Source organism: Engystomops pustulosus, chromosome 3 (assembly GCF_040894005.1).
Source record: "Engystomops pustulosus chromosome 3, aEngPut4.maternal, whole genome shotgun sequence".
NCBI lineage: Eukaryota > Metazoa > Chordata > Amphibia > Anura > Leptodactylidae > Engystomops > Engystomops pustulosus.
Genome location: NC_092413.1, coordinates 118,857,188 through 118,880,699, shown reverse-complemented (window position 1 = coordinate 118,880,699; position 23,512 = coordinate 118,857,188). Strand labels below are relative to the sequence as shown.

Genomic DNA, 23,512 nt, shown 5'->3' with positions numbered 1-23,512 from the left:
CAGCTTAGGCGAGGTACAAAGAAGTTGAGCAAAATCGTAGTCGGGGACAGGCAGGAGGTCAGGACGGCAGCACGGGATCAGAGTCGTGGGACGTAGCAATAGGTCAAGGAAGCCAGTGGAGGAGCGTAGTCAGGAACTGAACCGGGGTCACAACGGGAAATCACAATAACAGCAAACGGCATGGAACACAGCTTTATCTAGGGCATAAGGCACAAAGATCCAGCAGGGGACACAGAAATGGGGTTGGAATTAAAACAGTATGGGCGTCCGGCCAGCGCCAATTACCCACACGTGCGCGTCCCTGCCTCCTAGGGGTCAGCTCTGGATCGCGCTGAGGTAAGTGAGCCGGTGTGGGACCAGGGCAGCAGAGAGGGGCACGGATGCATCTGCGACCCTGGAGTCGGGTCGCAGGAGCACCCGTGACATCTGATTACTCTCTATGATACTAACGAGTTGTGCACCTGTGTGACCACAGTTAGATTTCTATCCACTGGAAATAAACAATGAAGCTTGCTATATAATGAAAGCAAGCAGAGATCTAGAAAACCACGAGGAATTGATTCAGAAAGTATATTGGAAAATTGCATTATTATTATTATTGCACAAACTTCCCATTTGGGTTTGGATGCACCCTGTGTGACCCAGACATATTGACAGATTGGCTGCCACTTATTTTTATTCTTAAGTTGAATTTGTATGTAAGTTGGAACAGGTTTATTCCAAGTAAAACTCCAGACAAAATATTTTTTCATCCCTGTAACAATAGAATTTTTATAAGTTTTGGGAACAAGGATTAACATTAAAGCTTAGTTGCAGAAAACTTTGATAAATCTTACAGTTGACCATGTCAGTCAGAGGCTAATGTTTAGTAAATTAACAGCATCCAGAAAGTATCACGTGAGGTCAGTGGGCTGAGCGGTCCGTTTATAACAAGGGGTTGTATGTAAGTCGTACGTTTTTAATTCAGAGACTGATTGTACTTTACGTGTTCAGCTGGTCAATTGAAACCATGCTTTATCTGCAAACCACATGGCATTGAGAATATTCAGATTGTCAGCAACCAATGCTTGAAACCAGAAGGAGTTATATGTTTCATGCCCCACCGTCACCCAATATGTATTTTAAGATAAGCTCTGTTTGCAATACTTTGGCACATGCTCTTCGATGTCAACATCTGCTGGGCAAATTATTGGAAAGTCTTTCTGACTTTAACATTCCTCACTGTTGTTTTTTCTCTGTCCTGCCTCCACCTTGCATATCCAAAAACATTCCTATGAATTATCTGTATCAATTTCAGAATACACAACTTTGTTTCTTCTTTCCCACTCTATATGCCTTCACAAATTAAATTTTACAGGACTTAACACCTTAACGACAAGCCCCTTAATAATACAGAACAGGGTCATTAGGGAAGTAAGGGGGAGCTAATGGGCTGAGCCCCATCCATACAGGGCAGGTGACTGCTGTATTATGGAGCAGACACCAACCACTAATGCCTTTAACGGGTGTTAACAGTTCCGAAGCAATCCTGAAGTAGGGTCTAATAGGTATTCACTATATTGGATATATACTTCAGTAAAATAGTATTGTATATTGTATATAGGAATTGTATTATATATTGTATTAGGAATTAGACCTCCAAACTTCTGAAACAACATAAACAACATAACCAATATTAGTTTGAAGGATAAATATAGAAACACTCAGTACATCAGCATCAGCCAGTCACTAGCTGCTGCCATTGTTCACTCCAACTCCCACATGCAGTGGGTTGGAGGAGTCACCGGGCGACATCTGTTGTAAGGACACATTGGAGAACCACCTGACATGTCCTTACAACGTATGTCAAAAACTAAATGTGAGCCCAGCTTAATAGGTCATGTTACAAATGCAGCATATGTCAATAAAAAATTGCGCATATATATAGGGGCTGAGAACATTACTATTACTCCTAACCTTGATATATGGGCACAGCTCTGCTTAGTACTGCTGATACTCCTATCCTGTATACGGTACAGACTAACTATGAATTAACACATGTGGAACTATATACTTAACAAAAAAGTGTCTTATATTATAGATTTTCCAAAGTAGCCACCTTTTGCTTTGATTACAGCTTTGCAAACTCTTAATGAGCTTCAAGAGGTAGTCACCAGAAAAGTTTTTCACATCACAGGTCTGCCCTGTCAGGTTTATTAAGTGGGATTTCTTGCCTTATAAATGGGGTTGGGGACATCACTTGCATTGTGCAGAAGTCAGGTGGATACACAACTGATAGTCCTACTGAAAAGACTGTTCGAATTTGTATTATGGCTAGAAAAAAGCAGCTAAGTAAAGAAAAACGAGCGTCCATCACTACCTTAATAACTGAAGGTCAGTCAGTCCGCAAAATTGGAAAAACTTTGTCCCAAAATGCAGTTGCAAAAACCATCAATTGCTACAAAGAAACTGGCTCACGTGATAAAAGCCCCAGGAAAGGAAGACCAAGAGTCACCTCTTCTGCAGAGGAGAAGTTCATCTGAGTCACAAGCCTCAGAAATCGCAGGTTAACAGCACAAGGCTAAAGAGCACAAGGAATGGACATTAGACCAGTGGAAATATGTGTTTTGTTCTGATGAATCCAAATTTGAGATCTTTGGTTCCAACCACTGTGTGTTTGTGCGACGCAGAAAAGGTTAACAAATGGACTCTATATGCCTGATTCTCACTGTGAAGCATGGAGGAGTGGGGTGGGGTGCTTTTCTGGTGACACTGTTGGGGATTTATACAAAAGTGAAGGTATACTGAACCAGCATGGTTACCACAGCATCTTGCAGCAGCATGCTATTAAATCCGGTTTGCCTTTAGTTGGACTGTCATTTATTTTATATAATTTACCTAAAACACCTCCAGGCAGTGTAAAGGCGATGAGTGATGGGGCTCTATGCCACCTGACCTGGCCTCCACAGCCAGACCTAAATCCAATCGAGATGGTATGGGGTGAGCTGGACCGTAGATTGAAGGCAAAAGGGCCAACAAGTGCTAAGCATCTCTGGAAACTTCTTCAAGACTGTTGGAAGACCATTTCACATATCTCTGGGGACATTTCAGGTGACTACCTCTTGAAGCTCATCAAGAGAATGCCAAGAGTGTGCAAAGCAGCAAAGTACATGGTGGCTACTTTGAAGAACCTAGAATATAAGACATATTTTCAGTTGTTTCACACTTTTCTGTTAAGTATATAATTCTACATTTGTTTATTCATAGTTTTGAATTGCACAATTTTTATAGTCATGAATATATATATATATATATATATATATATATATATATATATATATATTTATTTATTTATTTATTTTCAGCCTATGTTTCATCTACAGACAAAACAGCTGGAGCCACAAATGACTCTGGCACAGTTATTGATGGCTGAGTTTGGCAGCCACATTTCTGAGCTATGTACACTTTTATTCTATCTTAATTATGCATTCATTAAAAGCTTTTGTACTCAACTGAATAAAGTAAATATTTTCTTGATCTCTGTAGTGTGCTCCCAGACTGTAGATTTGCACAGCAGGGCCCTGATAATATGAATAAATTGTATTTCCCCAAGGAGATTATCTTTCAAAGGCAGTTGTATAGAAGTGCAGTTACTTCATTTGGTTCTTCTTGGGCTTCCTTGCCATGAGTAACATGCTTATCTTTGTTTACTTATGATCAAGTTTAATTCATTAATTTGTTTTTGTCTGTTTGGAATTGATACAAATCCTCCTATATCTAGGCTTTGGCATCTACATTCACTAAGGGAGGTAAAGGAGATGAAGAATGGAAGTTGTGCCTGACATAATTTGGTACATGTCTGAAAGGAATATATTTCAGATTTTTTTTTTAGAAAGTGTTATTTTGTATCATATTTTAATTGTTAGATTGTAAATATGAATATGTAAATATTGTAAATATACATGTATTCATGATTTTTGAAGCTTTTTTACTTGGTGTAAATTCTTTAAAAATTGTTTCTAACGTGCATTTGTTCTGTAGATGGGAAATTGAGAGTAAAGGGCCAATAAATTAATATCGATAATGACAATACCGTATTTTTCGGACTATAAGACTCACAAAAATCCTTTGATTTTCTCAGAAATCAAAGGTGCACCTTATAGTCCAGTTCGCCTTATATATGAACCGTACTTACAGACAACAGCTGCCATGAACTGTGCACAGGTCTGCCACCTGCTGGTCATTCATCATTATAATCAGGTGCGCCTTAAAATCCGGTGCGCCTTATATATGAAACTAGACATTTTAGAAGGCAATTATTATCACTAGTAGGATACGGAGAAAAATGTACAGAGAGTACATTCTTTTTAAATTATATGGTTTTACATATCAAAATTTAATAAAAAAACATCTGGTTCTTAAAGGGAACCTGTCATCATAAAGGTCATGTTTACATGATGACAGGTTCCAATAGTTTCTGGCATGTTGATATAAAAAAAAAAAAAAAAAACCTTTGTCGTGAATCTGAATAATTCCACTGCTTTTTAAACGTTTCTTTAACATAACCTGACCCCTGCCATTATATTTGTTATATTATTTCTTAAAAAAATATTTTCTAGAAAAATAACTTGCCATATTAACACACTGGGGCAGATTTACTTACCCGGTCCATTCGCGATCCAGCAGTCTTCCGGCGATTCACTAAGGCAGTTCCTCCGACATCCACCAGGTGTTGCTGCTGCGCTGAAGTCCGCCGAGGTCCGCCGGAGTTCACGATCCTATTCCCGGTGAAGGTAAGTGCGTGTCCAGCGACACTTTTTTTTAAAAAATGCAGCGGTTTCTCCGAATCCGTCGGGTTTCTGTTCTGCCATGCCCCCCGATTTCCGTTGTGTGCATGCCGGCGCCGATGCGCCACAATCCGATCGCGTGCGCCAAAAACCCGGGGCAATTCAGGGAAAATCGGCTTAAATCGGAAATATTCGGGTAACACGTCGGGAAAACGCGAATAGAGCCCTTAGTAAATGACCCCCATTATTTTAAATACAACTATTACATAATTAAGTGTAAGGAGCTGTGTAGGGTGTATTTTTTGCAAGACAATTTTATTTTTTCATAGCTACCGTGACGAACTTCTGCTCCAGAATGACGGCACCTACTCAAGAGAGCCTCGACATTTAGCACATAAAGCAACTCCCACCTACGCAAGATGGGATCTTTAATCTCCTAACCCTGGCACTGACTTAATTTCCTCACTGCCACCACCTGTATTTAATTTAATGATTAATGTTAATAAGGAGGTGTCTGACAATAGGTGTCTGACTACATAAATCCCTGATCAATTTAGAAACCCAAATTACATATTTACAATTATGCAATAAAATATAGGATTACTAGATTACTAAAGAATGGATCAAAGTATCCTTATATTTTCTAAAACTTTGGTTTTTAAGGCTACAAGCAGAGACTTGTTTTTAAAAAAATTTTTATACGAAAAGTACAATGCACACATAAAATATACAATTGTCAGCTAAAAAGCGGTGTAAAACAATATTCATGCGTCACATATAAATATTTATAAAAATAAAAGGGAATAATACAAATAGCCTCACTAATAAAATCTGTGCTGTGAGATCTTAGCTAGAAACTGTTTTGGGCAGCCTTCCAGGTATTATATGGAGTCTCAAGATGTCTGATAATGGCTATTAGCATAACTTCATAAATTGTAGATGTTGGGTCTTCCTCCCACCTCCCAGCTTGTGATGTCACTGAAAATGGGATGTTCACTTGCTGATGTAATCCACCTCTCCACCTCAGTGAGACACATTTTTAGGTGAGTTGTTATTAAACATCATAATACTGGATAGGAGGGTGAAGCAATTGCGCCATTACCTCCAATCCACTGGGCACCTCCATACTTTTCACCCCATACCAGACAAGAGGGGTCTATGTCCAGGAATAGGGGTGTTAGGTGATTTAGTGGAGTTCTGGGAGTCCCACCTACTCAAAATGTGTAAGGATGATGGAGCTAGCCTTCCTGATATTTAATAGATATGATTTTCCATTGTTAAACTTATGGAGGGTTCTAAACCACTACCAGGCTTGTTTATTTCATCCCTGGCCCAGGACATGTGCTTTGGATATGTGTGAATGGACAAACTTTCTGAACATACAGGCTTTGAACTTCACTGGTGGGAAGCCAGCAGTACACTAGTGTGCCTTTGTGGCCGATCCAATCTGAGCTCTAAAGCGTAATTAACATTTGCACCACAAAGGCTATGACTAAATGTGAATTTAATTAAACAAAATCTACCATTTACTTTTATGCATAATGAACCAAACATACCTTGAGAATGCTGTAGCAGCACTGATGCAGAAACATATCTTATTTAATCCCTGGGCTGAGTGATTTTGCTAAAAAAAACAATTATAAAATTAGGATAACAAGGCTATGTCGCTCCTGCGGCTGCCCCGACACTCTCCTCTTACCCTAATTAAGCAGAAGCCGAGAATACGTCATTACTGTGTTGCCCCTGATAGGCAGAAGTAATCAATTGCTGCACCATCCCACAGCTGCTGTGTAAGAGTCATCCAGCTCAGGTTGATTTGTCCTGTCTGGACAGTTCAGGCAGCTCCTGTGTATGTGGAAGTAATGTGTTTATGTAAGACATGCAGCCTGCACCCAGTTTTCCCAATGTCCTGAATTTTATAATTGTTTTTTTTGAGCCAAACCACTCAGTTCAGGGATTAAACAATATATGTTTCTGCATCAGTGTTGCTACAGCATAGTCAAGGTACCATATATACTCGTGTATAAGCCGAGTTTTTCAGCACAAAAAATGTGCTGAAAAACGTCCCCTCGGCTTATACACGAGTCAATACACGAGTTAAAAAATATTTAAAAAATAATAAACTTATATACTCACCCTCCGGTGGCCCCGACGTGGGGGCAGTGCTGTATACTACTGGGGGCAGTGCTGTATACTACTGGGGGCAAGCTGTATACTACTGGGGGGAGTGCTGTATACTACTGGGGGCAGTGCTGTATACTACTGGGGGCAGTGCTGTATACTACTGGGGGCAAGCTGTATACTACTGTGGGCAGGCTGTATACCACTGGGGGCAGTGCTGTATACTACAGGGGGCAGTTCTGTATACTACTGGGGGCAGTGCTGTATACTACTGGGGGCAGTGCTGTATACTACTGGGGGCAAGCTGTATACTACTGGGGGTAAGCTGTATACTACCGGAAGCCCTAGCCTAATCGCATGAAATATGTCTTATATGGCATCTCTTTTTGCAAGAATTCCTAGCTAGTGCCCCTTGTGGAAACGTCCTACTGAAGCTCCACCTTATTGACAGCGCATCCAGGCCCCATGGCTCCTTTACCTCTTATGTGATACTCCGGAAGGGAGCTTAGATAATTTTCTGCTACTGAAAAATATACATGCAAAAGAAAGGGAGTCTAAGACATTCTGCGGAAGATCTTCTCTAGGCTGGATTCTGTTCCATCCAGGTAGTGAGTGTGGAACTGAGCCCAGGGAACCGCCGGGATGGATGCTGTACAGAGGCCCACGACAACCGTCACCTTGCTTATAGTTGCGGTTCTGCTCACAAATAGTTCCGAAACCACTGGAAGAATCTTCATTATCTTTTCTTCCGTCAGAAAACAATTTTTGGCACAAGGAATCCAGACGAATGTCCAGAAATATTTTTTACTTGGATGGGTTGAGGGAGGTTTTCTTTAGGTTGATTAACCAGCCCAATTTACTCTGAAGAATGGATAGGATAGGAGAATAGAATAGAATAGGAAAACAGCAACCCTTAGGTACTTTTGTAAGTGATGGTAATGTGGTAGTATGCATCTGAAAGATCAATTGACGCCATAAAACAATCCTTGTATAGTAGATTTATCATGAATTTCAGTGATTCCATCTTGAACTTCTCGATATTAAAGAACCTGTTCAGCGGCCTTAAATTTATTATGGAGCGTAATGAGCCATGAGCCCACCAGAAGGTCTAGAGAACCTAGACTGACCTTAGTGTCATGACAGGGACAGGAAAACCACATAGGACCAGGAGGAGGTGTTGGAATTTATAGTCTGGGTTTCCTGTCCTTGGGGGCGGACCCCTCTCTCTAGTGGGTGATGTTGTGGTGCAGGGAGGAAAAACTGATTTTTTTATAAGGAGCACCCTACTGGAATATTTTCTTGCCTATGTTCATTTGACCTCATCTACTGCATCAGGCAGAAGAAGGGGAGTGCCAAGGAAGAGCAGAGGGGGTGAATGAGAAAGTCTTAACAGCCTGTGAATCTGCACCAAAGAGGATCCTGGATCTATAAGTTAGTGTCCCTGCTTTATTCATGCTTGATTTTAATGGTAGATTTCCTTTAAATGTTTTACATCTCTGATTACTCTTCATATTGTAAAGGGGCTTCAATTGTGTTGTAACAGCCTTATAACTTTTCTCAGATTGATGGACAACAACATTTATAATAGTTGAGGACAACCCCTGACAATGCCATCCCACATTAAGAAAACAGACCTGTCTCACTGACATTCTGTGAATGACACTACACATGCTGAGATTTTTCTCACACAGGAGTGTTACCAAGTGACTACGGTAGTGATCACACATACAGAAGTGACATCAGCAACATCATTTCCTTGTTTTCTCCAAGTGTATGTATGTAGAATTTGCCATGCTTTCCCTCCATGCCACACATTTCCACACCAACCACCTGAAAATACCACAGTATAACGTCCCCGGGACAACAACGATGTTGCTTATTTACTATGTCCCTATGTTCCATATTAATATATTATACAATATACCCAACTGTTGGGCTACTGGCTATATACTAGCGGCAGATGCTGGCTATAAACTGGGGGGCAGGGGCTGGCTATATACTGGGGGGCTGCTTGCTATATACTGGTGGGCATGTGTTTGCTGGCTATATACTGGAGAGGCTGTGACCAACGCATTTCCAACCCTAAGCTTATACTCGAGTCAATAGATTTTCCCAGTTTTTGTGTTAAAATTAGGTGCCTCGGCTTATACTCAAGTCAGCTTATACTCGAGTATATACAGTACTCAAAATCTTGTTTATAGACTGAGGATCGGAGACTATAGGACAGGAGTGCACAACTTTTTTTTCAGTCCATGGGCCGCATTGTCAAGCCACTACACTTCAAGGGGCCGCGCTATTAACCAAAACCCTAGATACGCCAACAAACTATAGTACAGTGAAAATTCCCCCAAGAAACCACTAGTGCAAAATACTAGATGATATTATATAATAATGTTGGAAATTGTCTGAACCCATGCAGCAGGTAAGAATTGTGAATTGGCAGCCCCCTGAGGAAGTGGAAGGAGTGTGAAACGCACATTGGGGTGACTGGTTACTGCCTTCAACAGGAGTCTCAATGGGTGTGTGTATTTAATATGTATTAGGGACATATTGATTATTAAAGATTAATTGTAAATGTTTTTTTTTTTACAAATTAATAGCTCTTGGGATGTAAAACAACTTTGCCTATTATCTTTTTTTACCTATATTCAGTAGTTTCTTTGCTATCCCCCTCAGATTACCTCAATGCTGCAATAGCTGCTTCCCCTGCATGTCCTGAAGTCTGTAGATTTATCAGATGAGTTCATGGGAGGGCAGGGGCTGCTGCTCCCTGCTCACAGGGGAGGAGGTCATGTGAATATAGCAGAGCTGGATGTGTGCATGCAGAAATCTCCTGCACAGAATAGTGAGGTAAAGGTTCTCCACTGTTCCCTATCAGTCCCTACATCTCAGTCTGTGATTCTACAGAACTTTCTCTGTCTATCTTTGCATCTCCTGCTGCTCCATCCCCCCACCTTGTCATTGGCAGTATCAGCTCTGGATCAGCAGATAAGCTATTAACCCTTAGTGCTCACACAGCAAAGGCTATATACTTCATGCACTTATGATTTTTACCACTTATTAGGCTATAGACTGTATGTAACTGGTTTACTTGTGATTTCTCCCACTTATTACATGTTTCCTGCTCCTCCATGTAATGGAAGCTGCCAGGCTGTCACCATATACATTCTGTATGTGCTCTTTGCAGTGTTCAGTGTATTTACTTGTGGGAATCTAATGCTTTAATGCTAAATTACTTTGAGAGAGAACACATGGCATCATAGGATCTGTAGGCAAGCTAACTGGCCTCAGCCTGAGGCCATAGACCAGTGATGGCGAACCTTTTGGAGATAGAGTGCTCACGCCTCAACCAAAACCCACTAGTATGTCGCAAAGTGCCTACATGACAATTTAAGCAGTAACTTATTGATCCCTGCTGTATCACAGGTTTTAATCGTATTGGTGTCCCAAGTTCACCAATACAATAGAAAGATGGAGAAATTTGGATTGTAGCTTCCTTCCAGGGTCCCCTGAAGAGGAAGAAAAAGGGACCCAGAACAGGAGCTCAAATGACAATCCATCTCTGTCCACACCTTCTTTCTCCTCCAGTAGTCCTGGCAGCCAAGGATGTCACTTTAAAATAGCGCTGAGCATGGCACGTCCTGGGCTTTACTGGACCACAGGAGAAAGCCTTGAGTCGTATCTGGCAAACTGTGTTGGGGTGAAGGCCTGGGTGCCCACAGAAAGGGCTCTGAGTGCCAACTCTGGCACCCGTGCCATAGGTTCGCCACCACTGGCATAGACTGACAGACATTAGTCTCCGCCCACTTCACCTCTAGTGAGAGAGATTTTTGTCTAACACTTTCAGAGCAGAAAATGCCATAACTTTGGAAAGAAAGGGTGAGCAGCACAAACTAGGCATCGTTCTGTTTGTTTCCAAAGGGGGGAATCACATATAATAATTTGGTAAAATCACTATAACTTTACAATTACACTTTAACTATATACTGGCACTGGTCCTTTTACCTTATGACTTATGGATACTGTTGTTCCCGGGATTCACTGCCTTTTTATGGAATTAATACTATGCATTATGTATTTATGAATTTACTTATATACTGCTTTGTATGTAACAGGTCTAGTAGTAACATAACTATTTGGAGTCTTATCCCTGATAAATTGTATTATTTGAGAAACCGTATATACTCGAGTATAAGCTGAGTTTTCCAGCACAAAAAATGTGCTTAAAAACTACGCCTCAGCTTATACTCGAGTCATGAGAAAATAACAAACACTGTACTCACCTTCCGACGCCCCCTCCCCCAGCAGGTCCTCTTCTATACCACGATGCTTCAGCATCGGCTCCGTGTCCCCGCGCAGTCCATCGCAGGGACCGTGACGTTGGCCGCTTGGCACACGGAGGGACACGCAGGGACATGGAGCCGATGCGGGAGCATCGCGGTATAGAAGAGGACCTGCCAGGGGGCATTGGAAGGTGAGTACAGTGTTTGTTTTTTTCCCTTACAGGAATTGTATTGCGGGCAGGGGCTGGGCAGGCTGTATACTACAGTGGGCTGGGCAGGCTGTATACTACAGGGGGCTGGGCAGGCTGTATACAACAGGGGGCTGGACAGGCTGTATACTACAGGGGGCTGGACAGGCTGTATACTACAGGGGGCTGGACAGGCTGTATACTACAGGGGGCTGGGCATGCTATATACTACAGGGGGCTGTACAATTATATTCTTGTACATAGGAGCAGTATTATTGTAGTTCTTTTCTTGTACATTGGGGGCAGTATTATTGTACATAGAAGCAGTATTATTGTATTTCTATTCTTGTACATTTGGGGCCACTTGGTGCCACTATTTGTTTTTTCCTTGGCACTTTAAATTTCCAGTCCGCACCAGCAGCTTCTTGAAGACACAGATGCAGTTGATTTTTTTTCTGTCAGAGAAGACCTGTCACCTGCCTGGATGCTTGGGCCCTGGGCCAAAACTCATACCGTCCATATCATAATCCTCTATTGACTGTTATTGAGCTGACAATGACATAGAGCTGACAATGTCATATTTAAATAATTTTATTTAAAAGCCAAGTAGGAAAAAAATTCACACTAACCTACCCTAAAAAATTGAAACAGTCGGAAAGTTTTTAAATTTTAATTGCACAGTTTATAATGTTCTGCTTTTTAACCAAACATGCAATAAGTGCTTTAAGATTTGTGTTGCAATGATTCTGTTACTCATATTATAGTAATTATTAAATGAAAGACAGAGCACATTTCACATTGTGCAAATTAGTGACTAATATTGAAATTCATGTGCATGACTTCTCAAAGTGAAAAGAGGAAGTGGAGTTGATGTATGAATGATAATTTATCAGTCTGCTCAATTAGGAATAAATACTTGTTCTATGTGCTATAGAATTAATAGCCCGATCCACATGCACACTTGCTTTTTACCTAAACCAATTAAGCATATGCTAAATTCTCCCAGTTTTCTAGATAATGAGCCCCAACATTCAGTTTTTGCAATGTACGTAACAGTTAATTTAATGTCATTATGACCCCAGTCTGTGAAAAATATTGATCAAGATGTTATATCTCATAAGAAAAAGGAACAGACATTATAATTTAGCTGTGCAGCTAACCCTAAGACGCATGTAATAACACTCATTTTAAGCTAGCAATGTGTGATATGACAATCTCAGTATGGAAAAAAAAAGTCTGCTTAAAACCGTTAGAAGGAAATTACACTGATGAACTAATGATCATTCTTCCATCATACTTAGCGTTTTGTAGGTCACTCAGATCTAAACTTAACATTTACATTTTTAACGTTTTACATTGAAGAAGACTCAGCAATCACTTTGAAAATAAGGTTGTAATCAGTGTCGCATGTGCAAATAAAAAAAATCCTGGATTTTTGCCAACATTTTTATACTAAATTGTGATTCTCTCACAAGTCTTTATTTTTATGTTGAAAAAAATAAATGCACTGTTATCACAATTTCCCATAGTAACAACATACTAGCATCAGAATGTTTATAGAGCACCATTACTTCCATGGCGCAACATATATAAATAGGGATCTGCATATATTTTATACAAACAAGTAGATCTAGGAACAGGAAAGTGGGCGGATACTGTTAATGTAGGCTCTCAATTAACATGTTCCCACTATCTTATCTCCTTGTAAATCTAAAGGTTGACCCTTATGGGGCTGTAATTAGAGATACTTCCATGCTATCTTTTTCATAAATGAAAACTGTCAAACTTGACATACCTATTTGTTGACTTAGTTTATGCCAAAAATGTGCCAAAATATTATTTAATGCACAGTTATGCATTTTAAGCCCCACCTATTTTTAGCTGATCTAGACCTTTTTCCACAAAGCCATCCCACTTTTCAAATTAAAAATGAATCCTTTTTAAAACCATGGATAGATGGGGTACACAGCATGTAGCATGTCATTTTTTTTATATCAAAATAGAGCTTTATAGTCATGATTTCACAAAATAGTTTGTCTCATACCTTGGTTGAGTTCCACTATCATGAAGTCATAAAATTGTTTGGGTTCTGTGTAATTCATGGTTAGGTACAACTCAAGTGCTTGTCCTTATTTATATGTATATATATATATATATATATATATATATATATATATATATATATATATGTTCTTATTTGCAGATTTGTTAAAAGCCTAAAATAGACTTTGTTTTTCTTTACTTTTTCCCACTTTGATGGTAATTACAAAAAATGTGCATTGCTGGAAAAGTCTTGTGATGGTGCTCTGATGATGTAACAATTGTGCCCGTAAATATGATTCCAAGAGATCTGCTGCTATGATGCCATAACCATGTCTCTTGAAACAAATTTGGGACGGAGAGTCGTGGCCCCTAAAAAAAAGTTACAAAAATGAACACCCCGCAACTCATGGGTAAGAATGTTAATGATTGTACCTTTTTTAGGGGCTGCAACTCTCCATCCCATATATCAGTATTTACACTAGCAATGAGAGTGGTTCATTTCTTATCCCCAATGAAATGTTAGTTCTTGCTTTTCTTCCCCTGTCACTTTAGCATGTGATATGTGTTGTATACAACTGTTGTCAGCTGCCATCTTTTGTGTCAGGTTATACCTGGTTGCTGTTTTCCTGTTATAATTATATTTCCAAGTATTGTTAAAGGGGTACTCTAGGAATATGAATGCCTGGTACAAAAAACTATGATGTTATAAATAAATTAATACAACAAAACTGAATGTAATTAGTCATAAAATGGTGCTTACATAGTTTGTTTTATGATTTCCAAAATTTTATGACCTCTCTAAAGTAGGTGGGGTTATCACCAAGATGGCCACCATTGGAAACTACAAGTCCCATGATCCTTTAGTTCTCAGTAACAGCTCCTCCCTCTTACGTTGTGATCACAGTGATGATTTAACAGACTGACCTCCTATGTTACCATAGTAATGATGCGTAACTACCATCACTGCACATTACCTCTTTGAGATGATGTCTCACCACAACACTGGCCATACTGGATGCACTGCAATCAACCGACTACAGCCAAACATAGTGATGATCACATGACCTGCCCAGGCAGATGCAGAACATGTGATATGGACATGTGACCAGCGGCCATCTTCTGTCTTGTGTCTGCTCCGCACGTAGAAAATCAACAGACTGTTTAAAGGGCCAGTAGCATTTTATTTCTTCATTACAGTCTATGTCAACAGCATTTTTCTGCTATGAGGAGCAAATTTTTAAATAACAACTAATTACATATTAGCTTATATTTTAAGATCCCATTTGTATATGAATGAAGCTTATTCCTGGAATACCCCTTTAAGTATTTCTAGCCATATTTTGTCTTCAATTAAATAGTCACTGGATCTGTTCTTCTTCGGTCTTTGGGTCTTAAACATTGCAGACCCACAAAACGTGTGGATTAGAAAAATTATTTCTAGTATTTTATGTCAATTCCACTGTCATGATTGCCTTTTTCCAAACCAGCATTTTATTAACATGATAACATATTTCTTTGTACTTTCTTCTAATATAATATTATATAATATTGGTTTCCTTAACTACTTGCCGCCGATGGACTTTCAATCCCCACCTTCAGAAATCCCTTTTCATTTTTCAATATAGAGAGCTGTAAGAGAGCTTGTTTTCATTCCATTCCTACTGGCAGCATTTTATATTCCATGCTGTGTACTTGAAAGCTGGATACAAAATTACAAATGCAGTGACATTCATGAAAAAACACATTTGCACCATATCCTTGTGGGCTTCATACACAGGCAGTCCCCGGGTTACATACAAGATAGGGTCTGTAGGTTTGTTCTTAAGTTGAATTTGTATGCAAGTCGGAACTGTATATTTTATCGTTGTAATCCCAGCCAGAACTTTTTTGGTCTCTGTGACAATTGGATTTTAAAAATGTTGGGTTGTCATAAGAACCAGGATTAATAATAAATCTTCTTTACAGACACCTTTAATAACTGTTACAGCTGTTTATTGTAGCCTAGGACTAAAGTACAATAAATTACCAATATCCAGTGGTCCGTTTGTAACTAGGGGTCGTATGTAAGTCGAGTGTTCTTAAGTAGGGGACCGCCTGTATACGGTTTGCTATGTGTGCTCCAAATGACACTTCTACTTTATTTTCTGGGTTGGTACGATCGAGGGGATAGTAATTTATATAGGTTTGATTTATTATTTAATCTATGTGTTTAAAAGATTTTTTTATGCTTGTGATAAGTGAAAGGGGGGTGTTGTGAACAGTATTGCTGTGTATTGCAAAATCACTGTATTTGTGAAAGAGCAGGCTCCTTTACAGATCCTCCTATGATGGAACCTTTGGTTAGGGTCCTGGCTGTCATAGCAATTTGCTGGCGCCAACCGATGATGTAACAGGGTGCCAGCCAGATCCAAGATGATGGCATGGGTGGTGCACTGTCGCTTAAATGCTGACACTTGAGGTGTTAACGTCCATGATCGGTGAAAGCTCAGATCACAGGTCTCAGCTGCATAATACAGACGACATCAGCTAAGTATGGAGCAGGCTCACAGGCTTGTCACACAAGTTTTGTTACTTAATGATGGTGTTGAGCATTGTTGGGAGTAAGCATGAAATACTAAAATCATGGATGCTTCACTGAGGCTTATTAACTTTCCATATTTCTTTTGTCTTTCAGGAACTTAATAGCTTTAATTATTTGGATCTGTATAAACTAGCCGACTTGTTTAATTTGACATTGCTGGAGACAGCAGTAGTTGACTTTCTAGTAAAGCATTTGTCTGAGCTTCTGAAAAGTCATCCAGAAGAAGTTCTTGCACTGCCATTCCGTCTGCTCCGTGAAGTCCTAAAGAGTGACCAACTAACATCACTTAGCGAAGAGCAAATTTGGCAGGTGAGTTATAGTAAATTATGCTTAGTAGTTGTTTTCAGTTGTTGTCCATTTGACATTTAGCATTGAGTTGTAATGCAACTACATTCCTGTTAAGATTACTAATACCATCTTAGTACTTAGTAATTTACTATACTTTAGCCCCAGACTGCTAAGATCCACTGTAAAAGTTATCAAAGGTGTCTGCAATTTTGCTTTTTTGTTAATCAGTGTTCCAAAGACAACTAAAAATGTACAAAATCAAGCTGTCCAGGGACCAAACATTTTTTTGTCTGGAGTTATGATTACAAAATATACCTGTTCTGACTTACATACAAATTTAACTTAAGACAAACCTACAGAATTTATGTTTTATTTAACCAAAAAAAAACCTCAATAGCACTGAATAAGTACAGTAACCAGTACTTCATATGGTACAAATAATTAATCTTTATTAATCACATCCATCATACACAAAGACAAAAAAAAACCTATTAAAAGAGATACACATAAAAAAAAACAACAGACAGTGTGATCATATCTGGACTGGGAGTTATCATATACCAAATCTGTAACAAGGTCTGGTAAAACACCAGAAATATCACAGCAGCAATTACACATTTTTGGGGAGCACAGAAGGTGAAATACACAAAGTCTAGTCTCATACTCTAAATCACCAAAAATTATTTTAAGCCAGCTATGATACTACCATAATACCAACCAGAGGCCATACCCCACAAGTCCAGTACCACACTGTCCGAACAACCCAATGTACGTCTCGCACCCTGCTTCGTCAGAATTTATTTTATTGCTTAAAGGACACCTGTCATCAAGTCTCTGTCACTAACTCTGTCACCACTACCTGTTGGAGCAGCTCACAAGGATCCATTCCAGCCTTTATCTAGTTAATTCATACATTAATCATTATAAAATCATCTTTTCATTATTATGTAAATGAGGCTGGTCACATGGAGAGAGAAAGTGATGTCACTCCTGTTACCCCCCTCTCCTCCCCCTGCTCATGTCTGTGTGTAATGTATATTGCTAGTGTTTGTGCTTTATCTGCCGCCTGTGAGAGACACAGATTTCAGCTAGACAAGGGCATGGTCGCCAGTACCAGGAAACACATGGAGGAGCCAGCACCAGGAGTGTCACATCATTATGCAGGCTGTCAGTCATTTATATAGGAGTATCTGACACACAGAGAGGCTGCATGGGGCGTGGCTGCAAGATCTAGGGAGTACATAGAAGACCCAGCACCAGGAGTGTCACATCATTATACAGCCTGTAAGTCATGTGTATAAGAGTATCTCATACACGCAGGCTGCAGGGGGCATTAAAACCAGGCAGCACATAGAGGAGCTGTCAGTCATTTGTTTAGGAGTATCTCATACACACACAGGCTGCAGGGGCATGGCCGCCAGGACCAGGAACTAGAGGAATCAGCACCATAAGTGTCACATCACTACATAGGTCACATCATTATATAGGGGGTGTGGCTGTGCCTCAAACTCATAATAAGTTGGACTGCTGAATACAATAATGACTCATTGGCATGAGTCATTCTTGGCAGCCTCTGGCACCAATACACATGTGCAGGTTGGATCCACAGAGCCTTTTGGGTAATTTTAACCCCTTTTTTGAACACTTGTCTTTGCACTTGTAGACTTTATGATTACACTTTGTAATGTATAATCGGACAGCGAATAATGACATTTTTATATACATGCATTTGAAATCGATGCACTTTACCTTTGGATGTATTTTCTTGTATGTTTGTACAATGAGGAATTGCACAATCTTGCACAGGCACTTTAACCCCTTACCGAAGCGCACCGTAATAGGACCGATAGTGGGTGTTATCACGGGTGTTATCCCAGCAATCGCCGCCGGCAATTCTGCTGGTGGCTCTAAAAAGATGGCTGCGCATGGGTGCTGCATCTTTACAAGGATCGTTGCTCCCCGTGATGTCATCGGGGAGCAGCGATCTGTCGCCATGACTGCCTCGGGTCTCGTGTTAATCCTTTCATTACAATGTGCAATTGCAATTGTACAATGTGCTGGGCAAACTGGGTGCTGGCAGTATACTAAAGGGGGCTGCCTGGCTAATAAAGGGGGCTGGCTACTAAAGGGAGCTGCCTGGCTGTATACTAAAGGGGGCTGGCTGGCTTTATACTAAAGGGGGCTGGATGTATAGTACTGGGGTCTTGCGGGCTATATACTGGGAGGCTGTGACCAATGCATTTCCCACCCTCGGCTTGAGTCAATAGGTTTTCCCAGTTTTTGGTGGTAAAAGTTTGGGCTTTGACTTATACTCGGGTTATACTCAAGTATATACGGTAACTAGGCTATTTGAGTGACAGCTTTTTCTATGGTGTCTATTTATTACTTGTCATTTCCCTCTCTCTGAGGGTTACTAATGTCATTATGCATAGCCTTTAGAACCACGGTATTGCTAGAGGCTATACTTTTTTTTATTAATGGTTATTGGAAATAAAGTACATATGACCATAAACATCAAGCACTTTGGAATTGTGTTCAGAAAGCAATAAAAATCTAGTTTGCTTTATCTTTGTAAATAAGTAATTCCCCCACAGAAAACCCAATGGAAAATAATCAAATTTAACCCTGTTTTATTGCCAGAAGTGCAGCCAAGTTCATCATTTTTGCAAAGGTTATAGCAGTAATACAATATACCATAGATGAATCTAATATGCAACAGAGGTGAGGATTGGGGAGGACTGAGGATTAGTGTCAATGTGTTTTATATAAGCAGTACATGATAGACAGGCTGGAGGCAGAGCTACAGAATGTCATTAAATTGTTCATCATGGACTAGGTTCAGTCAAATAAAGTAGTCATTGACTTTGACAAATCTCCATTCTATATATAATAAATGAAAATTGTAAAGATATCAGCAGTTTTTCCACAGAAGGTTGGTGATTCGTGATAAGCAGGCAGCATGCGGGGGTCTACCAGTTTTCATATCACCCCTCAACATTGTGTCAGGCATCTTATACGGCATGCTTTTACATGCACTTTCTTCCATTCCATTATTATCTTTATGTACTTGAGCTTGACAGTCCAGGGCCATGTACTGGTAAATATCAATCATTATACATCTGAGAAGAAAGAAAAAACTAGTGTACTAAGAAGCTTAAATGTTTGAAGATAAAAACTGAATTTCCTATAAAAACAGATAGCTAAGAAACAGTAATGGTATGTTTGGAAAGCTCAAAAGGTGTCCTACGCAGTGCATTCTTACTTGGGGGTTGATTTGGAAGCTGATAGACTCCCTTTGAGGAAGAACACAAACTGAAAAAACGTGTCCTGTGAGGACAACATATGAACAAGGATATACTCGAGTATAAGCCGACCCGAGTATAAGCCGAGATACCTAATTTTAACATAAAAAACTGGAAAAAACTATTGACTTGAGTATAACCCGAGTGTAGGAAATGCATTGGTCCTAGCCTGCCCCCAGTACACAGCCAGCCAGCGCATGCCCCCCAGTATATAGCCAGAAGCCCCTTGTCCCCAGTATATAGCCTGCAGTCCATGCCCCCACTATACAGCCTGCAACCCCTGCCCCCAGTATACAGCCTGCAGCCCCCTGTCCCTCAGTATACAGCCTGCAACCCCCTGCCCCCCAATATATAGCCTGCAGCCCCCTGTCCCCTAGTAGATAGCCTGCAGCCCCTGCCCCCCAGTATACAGCCTGTAGCCCTCTGTCCCCCAGTATACAGCCTGCAGACCCTGTCCCATCATGGTGTGTGCCAACGGCGGCGCACACATTGGAATGTCAGCGAGATGGTGACCTCACAGCTCGAGCGACAGCACCTCATGTAGAGAGGGAGCTGAAGCAAGAACATCGATGGCTAGAAAAGGACCTACCGGGAGGGCGTCGGAAGGTGAGTACACTTTTTTTATAGACTCGAATATAAGCCGAGTTAGGGTTTTTCAGCACATTTTTTTTGCTGAAAAACTCGGCTTATACTCGGTGCTAACTCTTAAATTTATTTCTACCTTTTTCATTATATCTCAATGATGCTGAGAAGGTGTTATCATGGCCATGGCTAGTTGTTTGGGGCCTCAATTTGCTGGATTGGCCATCGGGAAATACATCTGGATCAAGCAGTTGAACCTTAATTACGGGTCGGCTCATTTCTAGTTATCACCCAAGTTTTGGTGTTAGGGCCTTTACTAATTTTCTACTAATTTTGCCCGCTATTCTTGTCCTTTGCCACATTTAGAAAAACAGTGGGGGAATTTATCATAAGCCGATACACGTGCACAGGGTATGATAAAGGCTGCGCCCCCCTCCCAGCAGATACATCATTAGGCTTAGACCTCTAAATTGCACCATGTGCTATTGGTATGATGTAAGGAAAAAAAAACAAAACAATTTAAACCTTATTGAGTGCCGTATCCTCACAGGTCTCGGTGTGAATTTGGACGTCAATATCAGAAACAATAACACTCTTACCGTGATTCTGACGCCAAAAGGATCATTCGGGCCGGAGGTTAGGGGTGACAAGTGGACATCTGTCCCTATAGTACCCCAATTGACTCCTGCCCTTACAAGGACAGTCCACAACTGACCCTGTAAAGTCAAAGCATGCCCCCTAAAAAACACTGTATACCCTGACGCGTTTCGTCAAAATAGACTCTTCAGAGGGATTTGTAGATAAATAAAGCAACCTGCCAGATGCTCGGCTTTAGTTGCGGTCGCAAGTGGCATGCATAGGAAAACATGAACGGGCTCGCTGTAAGCTGCTGCCCCGAAGACATTAATAGAAGCTGCTTATCCCTAGTCCCAGTGGTGGACTTAGGAACCTGTTGTGTGCAGCTGGCACAGGAACTTGCACCATACTGAGAGGGTTGCTGGCCTTTTAAACTCTAAGCCCCGCCCAGGCGACAATCCTATTGGGTGCGCAGGAGAAAAAAAAAAAAAAAAAAAACCTCGGCTCGCTATTGGTCACACAGCGGGCCGCACAAAGGATCATGCGGACCGCAGTGTAAACTCACCCCGGCTGAAAGACCGCCAAGTGAACAGCAGGGGGCAGCTCATGGATCGGTGCTGCGCGTGGATACGTAGAAACTGTAGTTCCCAAAGTGAGTTCCAGCGACAGGCAGGAGATCTAAGGAACAGGTTTCTTGAACGGGGGTACCCAGATAAGATCCTAAGGGAAGCCTACCATAGTAGCCTTGGTAAAAGCCGCACTGATCTCCTACAAAATGTTCCTAAGACTAAAAAAGAAGGGGATAACATCTTGAGAATCATAGCCACTTTTGACAATGGCTCAGTGGAGGCTAGAAAGGTCCTTGAGAAACACTGGCCCATTTTGACACTAGACAAGGACATCAAGGATATCGTTGGTACCAGGCCTAATATCACCTTTCGTAAAACTAGGTCTATTAAGGATCGACTGGTGAATAGTCACTTTGTAGCACCAAAACCAAGGGGTACTTGGCTGGAGAGGCAGGTTGTGGGAAATTTCAGATGTGGTGGCTGTATTGCATGTCCATACATGCAAACAGGCAAAACCTTTACCAGCAATGTTACAGGTAAAACCTATGACATCCGCAAATACATAAACTGTAAGAGTACTGGCGTGATTTACAAGGTAACCTGTAAATGTGGTTTAGAATACATAGGAAAAACCTACAGGGAATTACGCAGGAGAGTGGGGGAACACCTGGGTGACATCTCACACCGGAGAGATAAACCACTTGCGAACCATGTATGGACGTATCACTTCGGCGATGCAACGGCCTTACGTTTCATGGGGATTGATAGTGTCCCATACCCAAAAAGAGGGGGCAATTGGGACAAACTTATCCTCCAAAGAGAGGCCAGATGGATTTTCACTCTAGACACCATCGACCCCAGGGGCTTAAATGACCAAATTGTATTTTCCCCATTTTTATAATACTTTGTATAACACAATTTATACCTTTTGAGATCCCGGCTTGATACTTATCTAGACTACAAGGTTGTTGTGATGGTTCATTATACTTTTTCTGGATCTGGTTCCCCTCTGACATGTTGTATATCATACTCCGTCCTCCGGCATTGACCTAGACCCATATGATTATACATACCTTATTCCCTGAGGCTCACATAGATATGTGGCCTCCTTGTTCATTTATATAACTACTTGTTATCTAACAGTGTTTCTCAATGTTAACTCCCTCCCAATGTTCTCCTCGCTTTCTTTTGTCTTCCTTCTATTTTTGCTCCTTGCCCTTTTACTCTGATCACTATCAGAGCTTGTTTACATTGTGTTTACATTTTTGTTGATATTTTGTTTACACCCTCCTTTTTGTCTTTACCTGCTGTCTGTTCTAGCCACCATGACGCATAGTGGTAATCACGCCCAGTAAGGGGATGGGCTATTTAGCGTTGCTATGTCAGCGCGACAAATAAACTCACACGCCATATCTGGCGCACGCGCAGCACCGATCCATGAGCTGCCCCCTGCTGTTCACTTGGCGGTCTTTCCGCCTCTCAGCCGGGGTGAGTTTACACTGCGGTCCGCATGATCCTTTGTGCGGCCCGCTGTGTGACCAATAGCGAGCCGAGGTTTTTTTTTTTTTTTTCTCCTGCGCACCCAATAGGATTGTCGCCTGGGCGGGGCTTAGAGTTTAAAAGGCCGGCAACCCTCTCAGTATGGTGCAAGTTCCTGTGCCAGCTGCACACAACAGGTTCCTAAGTCCACCACTGGGACTAGGGATAAGCAGCTTCTATTAATGTCTTCGGGGCAGCAGCTTACAGCGAGCCCGTTCATGTTTTCCTATGCATGCCACTTGCGACCGCAACTAAAGCCGAGCATCTGGCAGGTTGCTTTATTTATCTACAAATCCCTCTGAAGAGTCTATTTTGACGAAACGCGCCAGGGTATACAGTGTTTTTTAGGGGGCATGCTTTGACTTTACAGGGTCAGTTGTGGACTGTCCTTGTAAGGGCAGGAGTCAATTGGGGTACTATAGGGACAGATGTCCACTTGTCACCCCTAACCTCCGGCCCGAATGATCCTTTTGGCGTCAGAATCACGGTAAGAGTGTTATTGTTTCTGATATTGACGTCCAAATTCACACCGAGACCTGTGAGGATACGGCACTCAATAAGGTTTAAATTGTTTTGTCCTTTTTTTTCCTTACATCATACCAATAGCACATGTTACTTTGGTGCGGTTTTATGTGTACTAAATAAAAGTTACATTTTAGCATAATTCTACTCCT

General features: G+C 41.0%; 1 protein-coding gene across 5 annotated transcripts in view; it reads left to right on the top strand.

The window, feature by feature from the left end:
• KLHL32 (kelch like family member 32) overlaps positions 1-23,512 on the top strand; it is a 161,130-nt gene that overhangs the window by 84,712 nt on the left and 52,906 nt on the right. For 3 of the 5 annotated variants that reach the window (XR_011854200.1, XM_072141919.1, XM_072141921.1), the window contains exon 6: positions 16,076-16,291. The exons of 1 other annotated variant lie outside the window; for it this stretch is intronic. Coding sequence is in view for 2 of the 4 variants with exons in the window: in XM_072141919.1 (XP_071998020.1) it covers positions 16,076-16,291 (216 nt within the window). In the remaining 2 variants the exon portion in view is untranslated. Of the gene's footprint in view, positions 1-16,075; positions 16,292-23,512 lie in introns of those variants that run through there. One more of the 5 variants, XM_072141922.1, reaches the window with a different exon arrangement.